Raw genomic sequence first — 17,898 nt, 5'->3', positions numbered from 1 at the left:
TTTACAAAAAGCTGGTTCTCCAGGAGGCGTTGGAGAACCTGTCGGGAGAAGACGAGGATGTCATTGAGGTAAACGAAGACTAACAGGTTTAACATGTCGCGGAGAACATCATTAACCAGAGCCTGGAACACAGCAGGGGTGTTAGTAAGGCCAAATGGCATGACCAGATGTAGTAGTGACTGCTGGCCGTGTTGAAGGCAGTCTTCCACTTGTCCCCTTCCTGTATCCGCACCAGGTGGTAGGCGTTCCGTAGGTCCAGCTTAGAGAACATGGTGGCCCCATGGAGCGCCTCAAAGGCCAAGGAGATGAGGGGTAGCGGGTTGCGGTTCCTCACCGTGATGTCATTGAGACCCCAGTAGTCGATGCACGGGCGCAGGGTTTTGTTCTTCTTTTCCACAAAGAAGAACCCTGCGCTGGCGGGGGAGGCAAAAGGAGGGATGAACCCTGCAGCTAGGGAGTCCTCAATGTCACCATAGCCTTGGTCTCCGGACCTGACAGAGATTACAGTCATCCCTGGGGCGGAGTGATGCCTGGGAGAAGGTCAGTCCCAAATGTCATAGGGTCGGTGCGGAGGAAGCGAAGTGGCCCGGGCCTTACTGAACACTTCCCGGAGGTCCTGGTACTCCGTGGGAATGGCGGAGAGGTCCAGGGAAACTTCCAAACCCACAGGAAGACGTCCCGGGCAGGCTGCGCTGACTTCAGACAATGGGCGTGGCAGAGCGGGCTCCAGCACATAATGGCACCAGCAGTCCAGTCTATGATGGGATTGTGTCACTGGAGCCAAGAGAATCCCAATACCACAGGAACCTAAGGAGACTTAATCAGCATAAATTGGATTGCCTCGCTGTGGTTCCCTGACACTCGTAGGTTGATAGGAGTGGTATTGTGTTTGACCCGGCCTATAGAGTGCCTGTCCAGCGCTGAATGGGGATGCCCAGCTCGGACTCCAGGGTAGCGTCCAAAAAAACTCTCATTGGCCCCAGAGTCGATGAGTACCCGGAGAGATTTAGACTGCTTCCCCCACAGCAGGATGGCATGGAAAGGGGTGTGAGTAAGGGGAGACGAAAAGTTTTCCATAAGGCCCACCAGAGTATTCGCCCCTTATTGATGAGACTGGATTTTTAAATGGCAGGTAGCCACGAAATGTCCCGTAGGTCTACGATATAGAAAGCTCTGGGTGTCGGCGTAAGTGCTCAGCCGGAGTCAATCTAGCCCTGCCCAGGTGCTTGGACTCTGAAGGAGGTGAGTCGGCAGCCCTCTGTGATTCCCGAGAGAACTCGGGTGACATCGGGTTCACACAGACATGTAGACTTCGGGGGTCTCCAGGATTCTTCGGAGGCGAGGTGGGAATAGAGGGCGAACGAGGGCAACAGGGCACAGATTCCCTCTCCCTCCTACATTCTCGAAGCCACCCATCGATCCGGGTTGGGAAAGGTCAAGGCTATGAGGGAGTAAAGGTCCATGGGCAGCTCCCGGGCTGCAGCTCATCTTTGACCACCTACGATAATCCGTGAAGGAACATGTCAAACAATGCTGCCGGGTTCCAGGTCCGAGGGAAACGAAGAAGGCTGCACTTGAAAATGAGGGATCACTGGGAAAGAAAAGCCTGGCAGGTTCCGGAATCTCCAGCGTAGCGCCCCGGAGGAGGTAAGCGGGGTTCTTGGGACACTGGGGAAGGCTGGGAGATTACGGGTGTGATCCGCTGCCCAGTGGGGAATCTGCGGAATTGCTCCAGCAAAGTCTCGAATGCCTGGTCATGGCGTTCTGCCAGGGTATCGAGTCTCTCCATAAGACATTGCAGTAACTCCTCGTGTCATCCAATGGTGGCTTCTTGCAGGGAGACAGCATTGGGGAGCTGGTCTGAGTCTGCTGGGTCAGTCATGGCCAGTTCGTACTATCACATTTCAGGAAAGACCTAGATGCAGACAGTGTCGAAGTAACAAAAGTGTATTACTAGAACAGGGGTAGGCAAAACGACAGATCAAGTGCAGGCAGACGTCAGTAGTCCAAAAGGTACAGAATGGCAGGCAGTCTCAGGGGCAGGGCAGGCAGAGGTCAATAATCCAGTGTGGTGGGACAAGTTACAGGACGACAAGCAGGCTCAGGGTCAGGGCAAGCAAAGGTCAATAATCCAGTGTGGTGGGACAAGGTACAGGACGGCAAGCAGGCTCAGGGTCAGGGCAGGCAGAATGGTCAAAACCGGGAAAACTAGAAAACAGGAACTTTAGAAAAGACAGGAGCAAGGGGAAAAACGCTGGTAGGCTTGACGAACAAACCGAATTGGCAACAGACAAACAGAGAACACATGTATAAATACACAGGGGATAATGAGGGGAGATGGGAGACACCTGGTGGGGGATGGAGACAAGCACAAAGACAGGTGAAACAGATCAGGGTGTGACAGTTCCAGTGTGATAGCCATAGCCAGCTAGCTAACATAGCATTCCTCTCTCTATGAGCTGGGTGTTTGAGTAGGCTAAACTAGCTAGCTACTGTACATTCGCTAGCTAAGTGAAAGTGAAAATACAATGAAAGGGAGTGAGAACCATGAGCCTCCTAGGTTTTGTATTGACGTACCCAAAGGAGGACGGAAACTAGGTGTCCTCCGGCTACACCATGGTGCTACCCTACAGAGTGCTGTTGGAGCTTCTGTAGAGCTTCATTGCTAAACAGTATTTTAATAAATTATTTGGTGACGTAAATATATTTAGTAAAGTTATATCTAAAAATGATAACATTTTTAATGTTTTATTATTTTTATGAAATTCACTGAAGATGATGGTCCTCCCCTTCCTCCTCTGAGGAGTCTCCACTGGGTGAAGCTCATTGGCTTGATCTCGAATTGGTAGGGGGCTGGCCCAAGTGGGTGAACATTTTAGAAAAATGTCACCACACAGCTTTCAATAAACAGTCGCTTTCAACTAGGGATTTCGTGGCTAATTTAAGTAAGACGGTAATTCTGCTCATAGATTATGCATGTAAACTCAGCAAAAAAAGAAACGTCCCTTTTTCAGGACCCTGTCTTTCAAAAATAATTCATAAAAATCCAAATTATTTCACAGATCTTCATTGTAAAGGGTTTAAACACTGTTTCCCATGCTTGTTCAATGAACCATAAACAATTAATGGACATGCACCTGTGGAACGGTCGTTAAGACACTAACAGCTTACAGACGGTAGGCAATTAAGGTCACAGTTATGAAAACTTAGGACACTAAAGAGGCCTTTCTACTGACTCTGAAAAACACCAAAAGAAAGATGCCCAGGGTCCCTGCTCATCTGTGTGAACATGCCTTAGGCATGCTGCAAGGAGGCATGAGAATTACAGATGTGGCCAGGGCAATAAATTGCAATGTCCATACTGTGAGACACCTAAGACAGTGCTACAGGGAGATAGGACGGACAGCTGATCATCCTCGCAGTGGCAGACCACTTGTAACAACACCTGCACAGGATCGGTACATCTGAATATCACACCGCGGGACAGGTACAGGATGGCAACAACAACTGCCCGAGTTACACCAGGAACGCACAATCCCTCCATTAGTGCTCAGACTGTCCGTAATAGGCTGAGAGAGGCTGGATTGAGGGCTTGTTGGCCTGTTGTAAGGCAGGTCCTCACCAGACATCACCGGAAACAACGTCGCCTATGGGCACAAACCCACCATTGCTGGACCAGACAGGACTGGCAAAAAGTGTTCTTCACTGACGAGTCGCGGTTTTGTCTCACGAGGGGTGATGGTCTGATTCGCGTTTATCGTCAAAGGAATGAGCGTTACACCGAGGCCTGTACTCTGGAACGGGATCGATTTGAAGGTGGAGGGTACGTCATGGTCTGGGGCGGTGTGTCACATCATCATTGGACTGAGCTTGTTGTCATTGCTGGCAATCTCAATGCTGTGCGTTACAGGGAAGACATCCTCCTCCCTCATGTGGTATCCTTCCTGCAGGCACATCCTGACATGACCCTCCAGCATGACAATGCCACCAGCCATACTGCTCGTTCTGTGCGTCATTTCCTGCAAGACAGGAATGTCAGTGTTCTGCCACGGCCAGCGAAGAGCCCAGATCTCAATTCCATTGAGCACGTCTGGGACCTGTTGGATCGGAGGGTGAGGGCTAGGGCCATTCCCCCCAGAAATGTCAGGGAACTTGCAAGTGCCTTGGTGGAAGAGTGGGGTAACATCTCACAGCAAGAACTGAGACATCTGGTGCAGTCCATGAGGAGAAGATGCACTACAGTACTTAATGCAGCAGGTGGCCACACCAGATACTGACTGTTACTTTTGATTTTGACCCCCCTTTGTTCAGGGACACATTATTCCATTTCTGTTAGTCACATCTGTGGAACTTGTTCAGTTTATGTCTCAGTTGTTGAATCTTGTTATGTTCATACAAATATTTACACATGTTAAGTTTGTTGAAAATAAACGCAGTTGACAGTGAGAGGACGTTTCTTTTTTTGCTGAGTTTATGAACTACACATTGACACATCCAGCCCAAAGTGGGAGGTTGTAAAATTACTTACTAATCACCAAAGTTCCGTAGCATATATTTAACTGGAGGGAAAGGGCCTCTTGCAAGTTGATAAAGACCTGTCAGAAATGCGTGCCTTTGGCTTTGAAAAGCCTTCATGACCCCGATGTGTGTGCCAAGCTTTCGTCAACACAGTCATGCACTGGTGATCCCAGTGAACTGATACTACATTAGGGCTGCGGGGGCTGGTAGGCCAAACCTGCTCTTTATCATTCCTTCTTATCTATGATATAGGCAAAGAAAAGGTCATTCAAAAGCTCTAGCTCAACTGACACCCCAAAAATATGAAATATCATGTTAATGTTGTGGACAATAGGTTTACAGACTATATTTGAAATCTATAGTGTAATACTGTGACTCTTCACACTTCTAGAAGTGATGAGCTAAATTACACTAAAATGTCTAGTTAGGTATTGAAAACAAGTTACCTTGTTACTGTACATCCACTCATTCATGGTTAGTTTACGTTCACTAAATAAGTGCTGCAGCTCCACTGTAATTTCCATGATACTCATGACTCTAGCTTCTTGAAAAACTTGTCGGTTTACCACAAAGATTATTTCCGAGAAGCCACAAAAAAGTCCATAAATCAAATTGAAATGAAACATCCGAACGTGTCTTTACTTGAGTCGGTTATTTAGTACTGTTTACCGAAGGGTAAGAGTAAAAATGTTCATAATGAGAATGGGATTGAGTGATAACGGAGAGAAGCAATACAGAGAGGGGTCAATACATTTGTGATAACTTCCAACACAGAGTACATACAGTAGTACACTATTAGAAAACACAGAGAAAACCTGTCAGTTAGTCTTGTGTTAGTCTCTCTACCGTACCGTGTGGCCCTAAGGACAGATGCGCGTATTCATGGATGCCAAGGGAAGCCAGGCTTCCTCAAAACTTCACCAAGAAAAAAACATACAAAACATACAGACTTCTCTCTGTGCTTCATACATTTCCTTCAATTTGCATGAGGCTGAATGTATCTCACCGGAGAAAGCATCCGAGTGAACGAAACAGCACCCCCCTGTCAGAAAGAGTATGATGTTTCCGCCTTTGAATGCAAGGGAAGCCAGAAAGCATTTGGCCTCCCTTAATAAAAAATGTATAAATAATAGCCAATCAGCATTGAGCTAAACTGAGTGAGTTCAGCTGTGAATGGTCCTGGCGCACCAAAAAAAAAGTAGCAAGGGAAGCCAGTTTGGATTTGGCTTCAAACCAATCATATCAGAAGCTAAAACGTCATTGACAGAAAGAACTTGAATTGTTGCATCTGCATCTAGCTAGCTAAAATCAGCCCTTTCCTAAATTAGCCATGGATGGAGATAGGGATTTGGACTTGTGAATTATCCGTACTGGCCAATGATTATAACGGCGATTCTGATCCAACCATAAATTCATACATTGAGAGGATGGAAGTTAAACATGTAGGTAGATGTAGTAGGCTAATGTTATTAACTAGCTGGCCTGGCACATCGTTGCCCATGAAAGGAAGTTAGGCTAGTGATGAAGCATTTTAGCCAGGTAGCATAGGACAACAAAAACTAAAATTGTGTACTGTATGACAGAGTCATAGATCGTTTTTGCAACATTAAAGAGGAGGATGGCATTGGCATTTCCCTACAAGTAGCGTGAGTCAACATGTTTTTTCTACTTGCATGCACGCACGCAAAAACACACACGCACACAGAAATCAGTACCATGGACAGCCACGTCATATTTAGCTTACATTGATTGTACTAAATCGTTGTTGGTGTCTTATTTGTCACTGTATTAGACTAAGCATAGGTGATTAGATGATGTTGAAGTTGAAATGGTGCTGGAATAGTGGAGACAGAGCCTGTTTTCTTTGCGTTAACTTGCGTTAACTCTCCTTCAATGGAGGCTGGTAGGAGGAGCTATAAGAGAATGGGCTCATTATAATGGCTGGAATGGAATAAATGGAACAGAGCTTCCATGGGTTTGATGTGTTTGATACCGTTCCATTGATTCCATTCCAGCCATTACAATGAGCCTGTCCTCCTATCGCTCCTCCCACCAGCCTCCTCTGCTCTTCGTGGTTCTAAATCAATAGCTGTTAAACTTGCTTGACCATGCTGTAAGTCATGTAACTGTTTGTTACATGCAATATGTTTTGTGGACTTCAGGTTTTGTAATGAAACAAAGGTTTGTTTGAATTTATTCTGCCACTGTGTCTTCTTATTGTCTCAGCCTTAGGCCTATATATCACCGTGTCAAGGCATATGAACTAACTGGTTATAGAGCAAACAACGCAATTATCACAACACGGGTTATAATATGTTATTTATTCCCTGGCTTGGCTTCCCCAGTTATTCTACTCACGCACTGCCACTGCCTAAGGCGCCTGTGTGAGAGACAGGTTAAGCCGGGTGTACATTACACGACTTTCAGAACCCTAACATTGCTGAGCCTCTCACATTAAACGACCATCTTTCCTGTAGTTTTTATTGTCTTGCCAACGTTGTGGTGCGCACACTAAACGATGTGGCACAGACGGGGGTCACACACTACAAGATTCTTCACTTGGTGGCGAGGATTCTCAATACCATGCTGTCTCGCCAAAACAATGATGTGATTAGATTTAACGTAGCTACTACCAGCTGTTGCTCATAGCAGCCTCATGAAGGTTTTCCGTCAGACATTCAGGCTTGCCATACAGAGTTTAAATATCTAGCCAAGATTTTGAATTGAATAACATTGCTTGTGAACTTCAGAGCTATAATGATTTGACACTTTGGCTTTGGTTAAAGCAGGGTTTCCCAAACTTGGTCCTGGTTTTTACTGTAGCATTACACAACTGATTCATGTAATCAACTAATCTTCAAGCTTTGATCATTTAAATCAGCTGTGTAGTGTTACGGAAAACACCAAAACGTGCACCCCTTGGGGTCGCGAGGACCGAGTTTGGGAAATGCTGGCTTAAAGGAAAGTACAAATGCATACTAATTATAGTCCTCACTCCTGCTCGAGAGCCTACACATTCTGGGTGATGCGAAACAACGTCATCATCTCACTGGCTTCTTCTCTGGCGAGCTCTCATTGGCTATTGCTAATCACCGTTCTCAAAACTTGTTATTGCACATCTCACACTACAAAAGCATTGCAGAATTTGTGCCGATAAATATCGGGACTTCTGGTACTGCTCAAAGACAAGATCAGTTAACTTATTCTTTAGAGAAGAATACATTAACCTCACCTCTGACACCAGGGCTGACCTATGACATCAACTGATGTGATTAAAGGAGTTTCTGAAGGTATTGAAGTGCATCTTTAATTCAATCGAGTACAGGCTTAACTGAATGACAGAGACAGAATACAATATGGAATTTTATTGAATAGTTTGGGGTAGTCTTCGTCTCCGAGGAACGCTCCTCAGAGCCAGATGCTGATGACAGGGTGCCCTGTGCTAATGAGGTAACATTACAAACGTTTCCCTATAAATACTGGCTATACTGATGGGGTAACCTGAACTTTCATAACTACATTACAAATATGTACCAGAGGGCAGTGTTTCATTGACTCTCAGCACCTAGGAGTAGGTATTGATTGTGCATCTCTTATACAAATATGCACCAGAGGGCAGCGTTTCATTGACTCTCAGCACCTAGGAGTAGGTGTTGATTGTGCATCTCTTATACAAATATGCACCAGAGGGCAGCGTTTCATTGACTCAGCAGAGAGGAGTATGATTTAAAAGTTGGGTTATGGAGCTGATGAGACAGAGGAAAGCAACTGAGAAAGTGAGGTAGAGACAGAGATGATCAGGACGGAGAAAGCTCTTTCTCAATCAAAAGGTAATTGATTGAGAATGAGAAAAAGGAGATGGAGAGACAGGGAAATTTGAAAGAGCAGGCATAACTCCACTATGTCCAACTCTCCTACCTGCATATACCTACCTACAAACTTCGCCTGAACACCTGTAATTCATTCAATGGAGGGCCGAGTGCCTGAGGTTTTCGCTCCTCCCTTGTACTTGATTGATAAATTAAGGTCAGTGATTAGTTAGAAACACCCCTCACCTGGTTGTCTAGATCTTAGTTGTACACTCTTATAAAAAATGGTTCCAAAAGGGTTCTTCGGCTGTCCCCATATGAGAACCCTTTTTGGCTCCAGGTAGAACCCTTTGGGTTCCAAGTAAAGCCCTTTTGGGTTCCATGTGGAAAGGGTTCTACATGGAACCAAAAACATTTCTCCCTCAAACCAAAAGGGTCCTTCTACCTGGATCCAAATGGGGTTCTTCAAAGGGTTTTCCTATGTGGACACCCGAAGAACCTTTTTTAGGTTTTAGATAGCACCTTTTTTTCACAAATCGAAAGGAAAGCCAGGCCTCACCAAATATTTGACCAATAAAAAAATATAAATTTTGAAATAATTTATCTTTCGTCTCTCTGTGTTTTCATCATTTTCCGTCAATTCGCAAGTGACTGAATCTCACCGGAGAAATCCTTCAAGCGTGGGAAATGGCGCCCCTCTGTCTCAGTGTGTGTAGCCCATGTATCTGATGCTGCCTGGACTAAAAGAGTATGACATGTTATGGCTGTAGCATTTGATTGATTGATGCTAGCAATCATTTGGCCTCTCTTAATAAAATAATTATAAGATAATTAGCCAATTAGCTGAGCTCAACTGTGGGTTGTCCTGGTTCTTCACAAAGGGAGGCCAGTTTGGATTTAGCTTCACCCCAATCAAATCTCACCCTAAGCAACATGTCATTTTAGTTTCTGGTCTACTTGTGTTGATGTCCTGCAGAAGCTATCGGCCCTTTCCTAATCCATGGATGGAGATGGGGATTTGGAGATGTGTTAGGGTTTAACCAACTATTTGTTAGCATAACCTATATAAAATAACAGACAAGCTATGCCACAATATTAAGTATATAAACTATAGATAATTGAATACTGCTATATGTTAGAGAAAGTGGCTCATGTGATGGTGGGTCATGTGGACAGAATGATGATGCTTTAAAACAGGGTTTTGCAAGAGCTTTTTGCTGAACAACAGCAATAACAAGATAATGGGTGCAATGTAGGAGTTTTAGAGAACTGTGCATTGTGTAACAAGGTGTAGGCAGCTGACTTAGTGATAGGAGGTTGTGAAACCCATCACAAGGGGAGCATGTGAGGAACAGGTATAAGTAAATCACTGGAAATTGAGTGGTTGCTGACTCTTGAGTATACACTAAGAAGATAAGATCCAACGCCAGGCAACATGTGATGCGTCACGAGGTTGGGACCAACCTGCACGCCAACGATAGGCTGGAGTAAGTCTAAACCACACCCAGTCTCTACTCTGACAGGCCCAGCAAGGAGTGGGAACTACTCTGTCAAGAAGTATTTAAAGAAGAACTTGTGATGACATTTCAGTTCTCTGTCTGCCCTGCATGGTGTTTCAGTGAGCCCGTATATACGAACAACATATTTACCACTCAAGTGTTTGCATAAATTAAAGTACAAAGAAATCAGAAGTTACTCTGTGCTGACTATTTTGTTCCGACACCAGATTCGAATTGACGCGACCCCACAGATGGGGATTTGGACTTGTGGTTTTGACGTAATTCTCTGTGCAGGCCAATGATTATGATGCGATTCTGATCTAACTATCAATGAATATGCTGTGCCACTGGCCTGAGACGAATGAAGTTCAATATCTAGCCTAGATGTAGCCCTTTTAGGCTCAAGTTAACTAGCTAGCTAACTTCGTTTTTTTAATTTTTGCACATGCAAGGAAGTTAGGCTAGCAAGTATTTTAGCTAGGTAGCCTAGGACAACAAAATCTAAAAGTGTACTTACTGTTTGACAGAGCCATGGACCGTTTCGCCAACATAAAAGAGAGGAGGATGGCATTGGCGTTCAACTAGTCTACAAGTAGGGTAGGTCCCAAATTGTTTTAGATTGGTCGCACACACATTTACACACACAACATTGATTGGACTAAATCAGTTTTGGTATCTTTAAGTTTGTTTTCCGTGTATAAAACTAAGCATGTATAGCCTTGTTGATTTGACGATGTTTAAGTGTTTATGTTGAAATAGTGCTGAAATAGCGGAGGCACTGCTCCTGCTTTCTTTGTGCAAACTTGCGGTAACTCCGTGGTTCTAAATCATTAGTTGTTTAGTAAACTGTCAAACATTAACTTGCTTGACCATTCTGCAGGTGATATAACGGTTTGTTGCAATATTTTCTTTGTGGACTTCACCGGACAGATGTTGCTCTCCGGTTTTGTGATGAAACAAACGTATGTGTAGTTGAATTTATTCCACCACTGTGTGACTGTTGTGTTTTTGTCGTCACGGCTTTATTGTATATCACAGTGGCATATGAACAATTGGGTTATAGAGCAAACAACACAATTATCACAACATAGGTTGTTATATGGATTTTCTTACTGGCTTGGCTTGGCTTCCTCAGTGATTTTACCCACGCACCGCTACTGAAGGGAAATAACAAAAACCAGCAACTCTGCCCTCCATGGAAAGAGTTTGACGCCCTGATCTAACATCTGAACTTAACTCAAATATATCAATAAGACCAACACATACAGTATAATAGAAACTACATGGAGAGCTGGGGTCGAAGTACAGTGAGAGAAAGAGAGAGTTGGATGGAAAGAGGGAGGGACAGAGACGGGACAGTTGTCACTTAAGCGTGTCCTGATGAATACTAATTGCTGTGAACTAAAGAGCAAGAAAGAGTTCCATTGATGGCTGAGCACAATGGAGAAGGGACAGGGGAAGTAGAGGAATTCTATTATTTCATTTTTCCCTTCTCCTCGTGTTTGTATGCCAGCCCCGCCGCCTGTTGTCTTTGGGGGGAAAGGAGACCCTGGCTCTCACAATGCCGCCCTTGTGTCTGGGGCCACAGGGCCAGAGTAAGCCAGGGCTCACACAGCTTCCTCCCTCCCTGCAAGATGACAAGGGCCTCAGCGTACAGGCAGTCTTGCCATCAATAAGGTTTTGAGATGATAAATTGAGCTCACTGGCTTAGTGGAAACCCCCGTAGCCCCCGCAAGGTGGGGGTCCCACGAGCTCTGGGTGCCAATGCGACCATCATCTCACACCTTTTTTATCATTTTGACAGTAATCCTCCTTTTTAATGTCCACATGTAGCAAGCAAAGTGTTTGTGTTGTCCAATCTACATCAGGGCTGTTACATGGGAAATTAATTTTACAATCGGCAATGTTTAAATTTCCAACTTTAATTGCTGTACAAGTACATACAATATTGCCACCAGCCATCATTCTAAATATCAGCATTGTGACACCATAGGCCTATAGCTTCGTGAAACATAAAGGTTAGGCTTAACATGAGAAAACGACAACCAAATAAAAGTAAATATGAATCCATTAAAGCAAAGCTATAGGCTACGACAAGCACTAGCACCACATAATCTGATAGGCAGCCATGTATACGTCGCAATTTAAGAACCATGTACAGTGATTAGTAAGTAGTCTAAACTTTGTGAGTGGCTGACGCAGCAGTGAGTGGCTGACGTAGCAGTAGGTTACAACCTTGCTACTGAAAGTTACAGCATGGACCAGCAACATGGTTACCTCCATGAGGATATACTGCTGTTTTACCCATACACAATACCAGATTCAAAACTAAATATGTATAAATATCCCTTTCTCGAACTGTCTCTCTATTACATAAATACAGTAAACAGACACGTTCTAGGTTCAAACTCTTTGAAAACGGGCAACTCTTCCTCACTTCCTCTCACTTGTCCCTTATTGATAAGTAAAGGATGGAGGCAGAGAGAGACACAATGGCAGCCTGTCACATCACATCCTCATTAACATCTGGAGCAGAACAGAGAACAACCCAGTTTACACTGTCCACCACGGCCTGAGACACATGAGCACTGGTCTGAGAGAGAACGAGAGAACGAGAGAGAGATAGAGAGAGAGAGAGAGAGAGAGAGACCTTGGGGGTCAAAGGGAGGAGAGATCACAGTGGCAGAAATGGGCTCAGAGAAAAATAAAGAAGATATTTTTGCTTTCGAACTATCCCACTAACGGAAAACGGTCATGTTTGACTGAACAACCCTCAAAGGTGATCAGTCACCGCTGTTTTGAAGAGAAAAATAAATCCTCATCTCATCAACTGCTGCAGGTTAGAGCTTTAGGATTTTCTTTTAGCGTCTGTTGAGCTGTATTGGTCCTCCTAGGGGCAAATGTTCTATGTATAAAACTGTACTAAGAAGAACAATCCAAAATGCTTTACCACATTATGTAAACATTCTAAATCAGATAATGCTGTTATTCTATTGCAGGGACAGGGAGGGTGACTTGCTTCATTATGAACTGTGCTGCTATTTTGATACTAACCGCAAGTTGTTTCAGTTGGACGTCTGCTATTTATCTCCCAAACAGACAAGGTATGTTTTATCATTTTCAGAGCATAAAAGTTATTTTAGCTTATGACAGGAGAGTATGGAGAATTGTATCCTTCTATTGAATCTGGTCAATTTAGTTCATGAAGGCCACTAGCTATAGGACAGTGACATTGCTTATTGATGACCATAAAATAATTCTAACCCAATGTAATGTATGAGACTTTGATTTTTGAATAATGGAGGAATAATCTTACAAGGAAGCTGTTTTAATTCCCTCAGAAACAAAGAAACTGAAGTATCTGCTTGAGCCTCCTGTTGATGCCGAAGTAACCAGCCCTCGGGGAGGAAATGCCACTTTGCCATGTGTACTGCGATTCAAACCAAGCCATTACAAGGTGAAATGGACAAAACTGGAACCACTTCGTCGTGGAAGCGAGAACATTGTCATGATCACAAACGGTTCAGCCCACAAACCCTATGGCCTGCTTGGGCCACGGGCCTCGCTTCGTAAGGCTCATGCCATGGATGCCTCACTACGACTCAGCAACCTGGAACTAGAAGACGATGGTAGATATCGCTGTGAGCTGATCAACGGTATCGAGGATGAGAGCGTCATCATTACATTGAGGATAGAAGGTAAATTATGATGATTCATGTAACCTTTCTAAACATTTCAAATGTTGTAAAGAAACCTTATTGCTTGCTATTCAGACTAAAATATATTTTGGGGAAAAAAGGCAAATCAGACAAAGTTTTTGATATGTTGTGTGACTTAACATCAACATAAAAAGAGACAACTTCTATTTACTTTTAGGGATGGTATTTCCATATCAGAGCAAAAATGGCCGTTACAAATTCACCTACAAGGAAGCTAAGGAGGCCTGTGCTGAACAGGATGGCACATTGGCCACATTCAAGCAGCTATACAGAGGTATTTAATATTCAATCAGCAAAACATTGACAGTTTACTCTGTACCTTTACTGATGCCATAGAGGTTTATGTAAGGCTAACTTTCACAAAGTGAACAGTAACACATTCTCATTGTGTAGCCTGGACAGAGGGTCTGGATTGGTGCAACGCGGGATGGCTCATCGATGGGACAGTCCACTACCCCATCCTGCACCCACGAGAAGCATGTGGGGGGGAGCTGCTACCTGGCATTCGCAGCTATGGCCCCCGGGACAGGATCCGGGACCACTTTGATGCCTTCTGTTTCACCTCTAGAACCACAGGTCAGCTGAATGGGTTTTGGTGCCTTGTGAAGCTGTCAAATAGCAATGTTAGTATAGTCTTCATGTGCCAAATTAGTTCCATCCTTTTTCATTTGGGATGCTGCTTATTGAAAATGAAAAAAAGGAGTTCAATTGGATTTGGGCGATGTGGTACATTTAAAAATTGTCTGGAACCAACATATAATCAAACATTAAAAAGGATGCAATTACATTATAGTATTGGCAAAAGACTGTGTTTAGAACAGTCTTATGTTATTCTGACTCTAAACTTTCCATAGCAACAGGGTGACCTTTGGCAATACATAGGAGTGGCCTCGTTAATGGTCCTGAGAGGATGGGGATGGACAATAAAGGCTGTTGTTCAGACCCACTTGTAAACAAGTCCATCTGTGGGAAACTAGTTGCCCTTTAGTGACATTAGAACATCCACTGTAATCGGAAAATAAAAACAGTGGAAATGTTGAATTATAAAGATAGTGGGTGGTTATCATATAGCACGGTTCCCCAATAAGTTTACATTTTGTTATTGTTGGACATAAAATACTGTACATTTTAATTTAGGAAATATGTTTGAAAGTATTCCCAACCATAACAGAGAGATATACAGGTACAGTTGAAGTCGGAAGTTTACATACACTTAGGTTGGAGTCATTAAAACTCATTTTTCAACCACTCCACAAATTTCTTGTTAACAAACTATAGTTTTGGCAAGTCAGTTAGGACATCTATTGTGTGCATGACACAAGTCATTTTTCCAACAATTGTTTACAGACAGATTATTTCACTTATAATTCACTGTATCACAATTCCAGTGGGTCAGAAGTTTACATACACTAAGTTGACTGTGCCTTTAAACAGCTTGGAAAATTCCAGAAAATGATGTCATGGCTTTAGAAGCTTCTGATAGGCTAATTGACATCATTTGAGTCAATTGGAGGTGTACCTGTGGATGTATTTCAAGGCCTACCTTCAAACTCAGTGCGTCTTTGTTTGACATCATGGGAAAATCAAAAGCAATCAGCCAAGACCAAAAAATTGTAGACTTCCACAACTCTGGTTCATCATTGGGAGCAATTTCCAAACGCCTGAAGGTACCACGTTCATCTGTACAAACAATCGTAAGCAAGTATAAACACCATGGGACCACGCAGCCGTCATACCGCTCAGGAAGGAGACGCGTTCTGTCTCCTAGAGATGAATGTACTTTGGTGTGAAAAGTGCAAATCAATCCCAGATCAACAGTAAAGGACCATGTGAAGATGCTGGAGGAAACAGTTACAAATGTATCTATATCCACAGTAAAACGAGTCTTATATTGACATAACCCCAAAGGCCGCTCAGCAAGGAAGAAGCCACTGCTCCAAAACCGGCATAAAAAAGCCAGACTACGGTTTGCAACTGCACATGGGGACAAATATCGTACTTTTTGGAGGCTCCTCTGGTCTGATGAAACAAAAATAGAACTGTTTGGCCATGATGACCATCGTTATGTTTGGAGGAAAAAGGGGGAGGCTTGCAAGCCGAAGAACACCATCCCAACCGTGAAGCACGGGGGTGGCAGCATCATGTCGTGGAGGTGCTTTGCTGCAGGAGGGACTGGTGCACTTCGCAAAATAGATGGCATCATGAGGGAGGAAAATTCTGTGGATATATTGAAGCAACATCTCAAGACATCAGTCAGGAAGTTAAAGCTTGGTCGAAAATGGGTCTTCCAAATGGACAATGACCCCAAGCATACTTCCAAAGTTGTGGCAAAATTGGCTTAAGGACAACAAAGTCAAGGTATTGGAGTGGCCATCACAAAGCCCTGACCTCAATTCCATAGAAAATTTGTTGGCAGAACTGAAAAAGTGTGTGTGAGCAAGGAGGCCTACAAACCTGACTCATTTACACCAGCTCTGTCAGGAGGAATGGGCCAAAATTCACCCAACTTATTGTGGGAAGCTTGTGGAAGGCTACCCGAAATGTTTGACCCAAGTTAAACAATTTAAAGGCGTAGAGAGAATGATTAATTTCAGCTTTTATTTCTTTCATCACATTCCCAGTGGGTCAGAAGTTTACCAAATACTAATTGAGTGTATGTAAACTTCTGACCCACTGGGAATATGATGAAAGAAATAAAAGTTGAAATAAATCATTCTCTCTGTTATTATTCTGAAATTTCACATTCTTAAAGTAAAGTGGTGATCCTAACTGACCTAAGACAGGGAATTTTTACAAGGATTAAATTGTTTTCAGGAATTGTGAAAACTGAGTTTAAATGTATTTGGCTAATGTGTATGTAAACTTCTGACTTCAACTGTATGTTATCGTATACAAATGTAAGCAAGGTTTGAAATGATTATATTTCAGTCAAATGTTATATCCGCTTGGGCTTCCTGCGGTCAATTTGCAGTCTACAAACTATTTGTAATTATTATAATTATGAAAAAATCTGTGGCTGAATCTAGTTGATGATCGCTGCCATATAGGGTGGATACAGCACCATACTTAACTTAAATAACAGTAATGATATGGTTGTGAGTGCATGTCAACACTTCAGATCCAGAATGACTGATACAACAAATTACTTCTTATGCTTTAGCACAGGGATAATCAACTAGATTCAGCAGAGGGACGCTTTTTTTTCTTGAGCAGATGGTCAGGGGGCAGGGACATATTTACAAATAATTTGTAGATTGCAAAAAATGACAGCAAGAAGCCCAAACAGATGTAACTTTTGACTAAAACATAATCATTTTAAACCTTGCTTACATTTATATATGATCACATATATACTTTGGAACAGATTTCCAAAATTAAAATCACTTGGAGCTGATATGCTGGTGTTTTACAGTCCTTTATGTCCAACAATAAAAAAATGCTCAAAGCTTGGGGGGTCAAATAAAATCACCTAACGGGCAGCCAGTTGGGGAACACTGCTTTAGCAGGTTAAAGAACTTGCATTCTCCTTCCTCTCTTCCAGGCTTTGTGTTCTTCGTTGGAGAGCCACTCACATTTGGGGAGGCAATGCAGGCGTGTAGGGGTGAGGGAGCAGAGTTAGCTCTGGTTGGACAGCTCTATTCGGCCTGGCGTTTCCTGAGCTATGACCGCTGTGATGGAGGTTGGTTGAAGGATGGCAGTGTGCGTTTCCCTATCACCACCCCTAGAGGGCGCTGTGGCGGTATTCACGAGGCTGGGGTGCGCACCTTTGGTTACCCCAACAAGACCCTGCGTCTCTATGGTGCCTACTGCTACAGGTAGCTTTCATGAGCCCCATAGCGTGTGGTGCCTACTTCCACTGACTTCATAGATCCAAGATGCAGAACCATTGTGAAGACTACCAGTGACTCCTACAGGTTTCAGTACGCAGGGCTTGCAGATACAGGTGGTCAAAAGGCTAGGAACTGGTTCCTCAACAACGGCAAAAAGATACAAGTAGCACTGCGCTTTTCTGCAATACTACAATATGTTATTACAGGAAACCTCAAAGGCTTCATGCCTTTTTCCATGGGACACATCAACAAAAGCCTGCCACTTTTATGAGCTTGACTGCTACAGGTAACAACTGCTGTACATGTTTCCTGCATTTGTGTAACATTCGTTTTGTGAACTTTGTTATCCAAGAAGCACTATTCTAGTGTAACAGGATAGTTATTACACAATGACAAATTCCTAAAATGCTGCTGTTAGCTTCTTAGCTGATGTAAGAGGGTGTGTAAATAGCAGAATGGGAGAAAGTATACACACTGAGCATAACTGTAATACAATAAAATATCTTGAAAGTGTATTTGATAT

At 43.5% G+C, this 17,898-nt stretch overlaps 1 protein-coding gene across 6 annotated transcripts; it reads left to right on the top strand.

Annotated features, from left to right (window-relative positions):
- Positions 1 to 9,688: 9,688 nt before the first annotated feature.
- Positions 9,689 to 17,890, top strand: hapln2 (hyaluronan and proteoglycan link protein 2). 6 transcript variants are annotated; one of them, XM_014162201.3, is made up of 8 exons: positions 9,911 to 10,104; positions 10,354 to 10,423; positions 12,297 to 12,665; positions 12,826 to 12,930; positions 13,168 to 13,524; positions 13,703 to 13,819; positions 13,939 to 14,121; positions 17,087 to 17,890. In XM_014162201.3, the coding sequence occupies exons 4-8, from the start codon at positions 12,852 to 12,854 to the stop codon at positions 17,362 to 17,364; spliced, it is 1,014 nt and encodes a 337-aa protein (XP_014017676.1). In that variant the 5' UTR covers positions 9,911 to 10,104; positions 10,354 to 10,423; positions 12,297 to 12,665; positions 12,826 to 12,851; the 3' UTR covers positions 17,365 to 17,890. The 6 variants fall into 6 exon arrangements, with proteins under 6 accessions (XP_014017684.1, XP_014017676.1, XP_014017666.1 ...); XM_014162228.3 differs by having other exon boundaries at positions 9,923 to 10,001; XM_014162209.3 differs by lacking the exons at positions 9,911 to 10,104; positions 12,297 to 12,665 and adding an exon at positions 9,689 to 9,814.
- The last annotated feature ends 8 nt before the right edge of the window (positions 17,891 to 17,898 follow it).

Source organism: Salmo salar, chromosome 02 (assembly GCF_965601325.2).
Source record: "Salmo salar chromosome 02, fSalSal1, whole genome shotgun sequence".
In the NCBI taxonomy this organism is placed as follows: Eukaryota; Metazoa; Chordata; class Actinopteri; order Salmoniformes; family Salmonidae; genus Salmo; species Salmo salar.
Note: the sequence above shows the minus strand (reverse complement) of the source record. Positions and strands in the feature narration are given on the sequence as shown.